At 33.7% G+C, this 6,717-nt stretch overlaps 1 protein-coding gene across 1 annotated transcript; it reads right to left on the bottom strand.

Annotated features, from left to right (window-relative positions):
- Positions 1-272: 272 nt before the first annotated feature.
- LOC108250447 (interferon-induced protein 44-like) lies at positions 273-5,827 on the bottom strand. The gene is made up of 9 exons (XM_025002556.2): positions 5,689-5,827; positions 5,395-5,412; positions 5,158-5,175; positions 4,957-4,990; positions 3,336-3,564; positions 1,668-1,820; positions 1,265-1,433; positions 987-1,087; positions 273-891 (listed from the first exon to the last, which is right to left on the bottom strand). The coding sequence occupies exons 1-9, from the start codon at positions 5,708-5,710 to the stop codon at positions 709-711; spliced, it is 927 nt and encodes a 308-aa protein (XP_024858324.1). The 5' UTR covers positions 5,711-5,827; the 3' UTR covers positions 273-708.
- Between the last annotated feature and the right edge of the window lie 890 nt (positions 5,828-6,717).

The raw sequence follows: 6,717 nt of genomic DNA, 5'->3' as shown, positions 1-6,717 counted from the left end.
TAAGTGTACACTGTTATAGAAAATAAGTATTAATAACAATTTATTTAGAAAGGGAAGACATCTTTCAGATTACAGGTTTCTAGTATCAGCCAGTTCACTTGCTGTTTACTGCACTCTGACCCCAGATGATTTGACACCATCACTGATAACGTCATCAAGAGCATATTTCTCCACAGATATCTTGTGGCTTTGGCCTTCTTGATATCAACTTTTGTTGATTGCAGAATGTCCACTTAAGGTTTTCCTGAAAATAAAAGATACCAAAACAAGTAGGGTATTCCATTCTTACTTTATTTTCTTCCCTAGAAAATATCACTCTTTCCACAACATAGATATGTCTTTTACACAACTTGATTTTTTTTATAGATCAAAAAATCAGAACAAGTTATGCCATATTTTTCTGTGTATTTTACAAGTGTGTATACTATACTGAAAAGTTCTACCTGTAGGATTTGAACACTCTTGCATTTTAACATAGCCATTCTCAAATATTTTACATCTTTATATATTTGCATTTTATATTTAACACACAAGCGAAGATTTTGTATGTTCATTTTTTTACCTAACCTATCGGTCGTATTCTAAACTCACTCCTGACTGACACTGGAGGAACAATGTACATTAGAATATTCAGTACATCACTGCATTTGTGGATTATTTAACTTGAATGTGCCTTAAAACGTAAACACACTGTACTGTTGTGATATTTTAGCAGCCTGCTTTGTTGCTTTCTAGTTTGTTGATGTAGTCTTCTCCAAAATTAATCATCAGTTTCAGAACACTCAGGATCAGAGTGTCAACATCTGAATCTTCTTTGATTTCATGACTGTAGTTTTTCACAGGAAGGATGCAGTTCATTGGAATTCCCAGACTTGAGCTAAAATCGGCCATCTATATTTCAAAGAAACAGTATTTCATTGTAAGTCAAACACTGACATTATCAGTTTGTTTCATTCATACTCTGAGGGTATCCTTTGAAAACTCACCTTTTTCTTTAAATGTTTGCTCTGGTAGACATTTCTTAGATCTTTTTCAGTTTCACCACAGACCTGATCAACTTTGGTGAGAACAGCCATTTGAGGAATACCTGCACAAATGTATTTGTCTTGTGTAATGTTACATTTATCTTGAAAGGTAAGTTTATATTTTACAAACTGGCAATCAGTTCTTCAAATGGTTGATGAAGTGCAAAACAATAAAAGCATTTCAGACTTTAGTTTGGCATATATCATAATTATCATTAGTGTTTCTAGTCTGTTCTTACCCAGATTGCTGGCTGCTTCTCTGATTTTCTTCATTTTCTGTAAAGTGGAGGACCTCATTTCTGGTACATTAGCAGAATAGACACAAACCAGAACATGGACTCTGTCATCTAGAGATGGAGAAGAGTTGTAGCCAGGATCATCAGGGGACAGTGGAGACTCAGGATTGAACTGAAAAAGTTAAATGAGTGGTGATTTATTAAAAGAACAATCAGAGTTTATGTTTTACAAAAAGCCTTTATTCTTGTGTGGACTAGGTTTCTCAGAGGCAGGACAAATTATATAATAGCAACAAAAATTAATGAAAATCTCATTATCTAAGTGTAAATTTAAAAGGATCTAAATAATGGTTTGTCTTTTCAAATGATGTTAAAAACTAACATTTACAAAGTGTAACAGTTGTACCTTGTGACCCTCCTTTACACGTCCCATCAAGGCCAGTTTGATATCATGTGCGCTGACTCCTCTTCCAGTCCCGTCCTCCAGACCCATGATGTCATTGAACACAAAGGGGTAATAGTTTCCTTTGCCATCTTTCTGGATTTTGTGGGTTTCATACTGAGAGACAGAATTGTAGTATAGTTTAGATAAAAAGAAATGCTAAAAAGAAAAAACCCCTGAAAAAACAGACTGATATGTGGAAGTTTATTTAATATAAATTTACTGAACTCCTTTTAAATTTGCCTTTGTTTTGCTTAAATAAATAAAAGTTACTAACTTACTCCACAAAACAGAAGTGCATCAGACCACCATGGGGCTCGAGGTGGACTTTAGTGTCTTTCTGCTGTTTGACCCGGTGCTGGCAGTGAGCTGTTGGTCAGCCCACCTCCATTTTCTCCCTCCCCCTAAAGACTGTGGTTTGCCTAGGGGCCATCAACAAATTACCAAACCAATGACAGTTGAAAAATAAAAATTAAAAAACATCCATGTCATGTGAACTTCTAAACAAGAGTTAATGTTAGATTGTTTCACTAGACTGGACAAATAGGACACACCTAACTGTATCTGATCTTAAAATTTTATATATTTTTTTAATATTTGTTATGAAAAAACAAGTTTTTTTCCCAATAGCTTCTATTCTTTGACTTCAGGTCATGAAAAATATTGTTTCATCATGTGAATGTGTTTTATTAGTCCAGTCTAATGAAATAATTCAACATAAGTTTTTCATCACTTAATTTACATAAAAATATTAATAAAAATATAAAATTATTTAAAATCAGATACAACTAGGTGTGTCTTATTACTCCACTCTGATGAAGCAAATCAACATTATTTTTTTCTTCACCTGGTCTCAAGACATGGAAGCTATTGAGCAAAAAAACACTTATTATTTCATAAAACTATTAATAAAACACAGATACAATTAGGTGTGTCTTATTTCTCCAGTCTAGTAAAACAATTCAACATTAACTCTTGGTCAGAAGTTCTCATGACATAGAGATTATTTTTTTTATTTTTTAAAGTGTCATTGGTTCTGTAATTTGTTGATGGTCCTCAAGTGAACCACTGTGTTTAGGAGGAGGGAGCACTGACAGGTGTGCTGACCAACATTTCACTGCCAGCATTGGGTCAAACAGCAGGAAGACACTGCTGAGTCTACCTCGAGTCACCCTAGTGGTCTGATGCACTTCTGTTTTATGAAGTAAGTTAGAAGCTTTTTTATTACTTACAGGTCTTTTGGGGCTTCATTGGTGTTTTTGGTATTTGTAGCTATTTCCTTTTGCTTCTGTCTATTTTGTGTAATTGCAGTAGTTTTGTTTTGCTGCTTTTTTTCTTTGCATTTGTTTTTTTGTGTTGTGTTTTGGAGTTTGCATCATTCATGTGTTTGTGGCGGTTTTAGCTCTTTGCAGTGCATTTCACCATTTGCTGTTCATTTAGCTGTTTGCTGTGCATTTGCATCTGTTGACCACCATACTAAAATATCTTTTTAAAACATTGCCAACCAAGTAGAGATAAAAAAGTGATAAAGTAATAAATTATTATACAGACAGCTTGCATATACTAGCACCAAGAACTCTGAAAATGTGTTGAAACTGTCAACTCTTGAGTACAACAAGGAGTTTATATTACCTTCCTGGTGAAACTTTGGTCAGCTGTGGTTGCACTGACCAAAGCAGGGATGGCCATTCTCCCTCGTAAGACATTACTGACAGAGTTGATGAAGCTGGACTTTCCAGCACCGACTGGTCCACAAAGCAAGATTCTGATGTATTTGACGTCATCATTTTGAGGTTGAAAATTTTTTACATACTTCAGTTCTTCTGAGGGCTGCAAAGAATTGCCTTGTTTTTTATTGTCTCTGTTAAAATATGTAAATGAAGGGCATCATTTATTACCTTAGTTTGTTTACATCATCACTGCTGGTTTCTTGTCAGCTCCATGAAGCCACAGACAATCATAGCTGTGCTTTCAACTAAAGACTAGTTTCAACAGAGTTCATACTCACATGCTAACAACTGCTAATTAGCATTAGACAAAGTCCAAATAAAAGTGATATAAATGTCATCATGCTTTTAGGAATTTGGTCATAAACTGGTCTTTTAAAAAATATGAATGTTGATATGATGATAGTGTCCCTTTATAATTAGAGCATTGACAAAGATTTACAGTTTATAAAGGAAACATGCACACCAAAGCACATGGACTTGATCTGAAAATTATTCATAGACATATGTCTTACATATAGTGCAACAGATCCAATTTATATTTAACATTGTTTCAGATCATCCTTGTCAAAAAGCTTAATTCATTTATTAATCTTAAAAATGATCAAACCATCTCTTCACCCTACATATTCCATATATAAGGACAATGGTCTCCGTGGCACAGCTGATTGGGATACTCTTTAAGGCAGTCGTCTCCAACCACCAGGACAAAGACCAGTAGTGGTCCATAGAATGTTTGGTACTGGTAGTCTTTCTATGTAGTCTTTCTATTCAATGAATCTAAGTTACAACATAACCATCCATTCTCAATAGTGTCAAGACTGTTTCACCATCCTACATTTTCCAAACGTACAGGGACTCTGTAAAACACACAGTGAGGAAACCCAACAGACCTAGCAGCTTTTATAGAGAATGAAAAGACAGTGGAGTTCAAATGAAACATCTGCGCCACCAATGATGTCACTAGTGTGTTTCATCAGGTGTCAAGGCAAATGAGCTAATCATTAACACATTTCTTCAGCTTACTTTGGAGTCCCTGCTCTAGTTTCTCACCCCATGCTCTGTGATTGTGTGGTCTAGGTTGGCCTGTCCTTTCCTGTTATGGTGCATACCCCTGTGCTGCAGAAGGCCTGGTCAAATTCTTGTCTCATTGCTCCACTGAGTGAGCATGGGCCAGCCAGTCTGTGACTGTGTGAGAAGCAAGTGATATGCTGAACAGATAAACAGAACAATAGCTCTGTCAAAGTTCTTACACACAAACAATGTAAAAACCTGTCTGCTGGATTCTATGAAAATCAAGGAATCTACAATATGTGGCCTTACATGCAAAGTGCTCGGATAGCCATGATGCTTAAGAAGTTAATGGTCAACTAAGTTATGTCCTAAATATCTACTAGGATTAGTGCCAGTAAATATGGAATATGGAGGGTGGGGAGAATAGAAAACTGCTGGTTGTCAAAATAACAGACAGCAACAGTACCAATAAATATACATTGGCAAAATGCAAGAAATAGAAATATATTCACCTCCAAGAAATTTGTCTCCATGGATTTCTCAGAACTGCAAAGAAATAAGATAATTAAACTATTACAAAAGTAAACAAAATCTACATATTAAAATGACATAATTTACAATCAGTTACATAAAGAAAGTTGGTCAAGAGTTTTAATATGTAAAGAATACAAAAAACAAAAAAACAATTGAAGTAGAAAAAATATTACACTTACGTGGAGAGGGTGGAGGAACTAAACACAAACATAGGAGTAAAACAAATATATAACTTTGAGTGAAAAAAAGTCAAAAATTAGAATTTTACATGAAAGTAATGAAATAGTCAACAAAATGTGTATCCTAAAATTTGTCAATCACATTAAGTTGGTTTGGACAAAAAATATTTACTTGCAAAATATATTTGGAAAGCACGTTTTCTCTGAATGCATAAAAAAATGAGTTTCATGACTTACTTGGGGCTTGCTGAGTAGCTAAACACAACAAAAGAGATAAAAATCTTTGCATAAAAATGTTGTAAAATAAATATCTGATTTAGTTTTATAACTAAAATGATTTCCAGCACTTTTTTCATTAACAATAACATCATTCTACAGTGTAGTTAGTCTAATGTCATTTCAAAATTTTATGCCTAAGTGGTTTAAAATTAATATTTTACATGAAATTAAAACTAGAAGAAAATGCAATAAGACTGTAAAAGTACATATTACATGCATATCAAGCAACTGATTTTAATTTGTGATACTTACACGATGAAGAGCTACTACCCATGGCTTTTTCCTATTTGCATAAAAAAGACAAAACAATATTTTTGTTTTATCCAGTTTTGTTCTCAATTGTTTTTCATTTATTTATTTTTTTTAACTAAAACTTTTAACAGCAAGTAAGGCAGGATAAAATAAATTAAGTAGAAAAACAATTTTATTAAATGTCTTAATAACAACTATATTCCTTAAAATCCCTGCAGCTCTTTTAAAAATGATGATAAATAATATTTAGAAACCTACCTTTAGTGATGATGTTAGGCAGAAGGAGGAGGAGCAACTTGTGGCACAGAGAGAAAGAAAGTGTGGCTTTTTATAAAGCTTAGTTTAATTTCACTTCTTGGACCATGTGATTTACAAGACCTCTCATTTTACAGCCCAGGTTTTGGTTTTTATTGCACTCATTCAGAATTCAGACGTACTTTCAGACATGCTGTTTATTAGTAACATAATGAGTAATGCACTAAGACTGAAACTGATGCTGATAAAATGGTGACACAGAGTGATACAACTTATGTAATCACAATTTCACCATGCAATTTTAATGATAAAAAACAATTACTTTTATGTAACTATTTTTTTATAGTTTCAATCCATTTTTCCCAATTTTTCTAAATTCTAAGTAAATAGATTGTTCAACATGTGGAAAAATGTCTCCATATCTCAGTACAATGGCAATTAGACTTCAACTTTTATTGTTTCATATTTCTGAGATTGCCTCCAAATCAGCAGCAAAATGGATCAGCACATAGCTATTTGTTTTCTCTGATAATAAAACTATAATTTTCTGCTTAACATACTTTTTAGAACTTACTGAGTAACAAATGCATTTCCCCTAATGAGAATAATCTGAGGAAAGAAAAACGTTTTAGTCTAAGCTACAGGCAACATACTTTGCTTAAAAACGGCGGTGGATTCCAATAAACTGTATGGCTTGTTTACCACTAAAAATGAAAATTAAAGGTTGGGTTTTTTTACTATCCACTTGCTTTACACCCACTGCTACACCTCATG

This window comes from Kryptolebias marmoratus, linkage group LG6, assembly GCF_001649575.2.
Source record: "Kryptolebias marmoratus isolate JLee-2015 linkage group LG6, ASM164957v2, whole genome shotgun sequence".
NCBI classification, from domain to species: Eukaryota; Metazoa; Chordata; class Actinopteri; order Cyprinodontiformes; family Rivulidae; genus Kryptolebias; species Kryptolebias marmoratus.
Note: the sequence above shows the minus strand (reverse complement) of the source record. Positions and strands in the feature narration are given on the sequence as shown.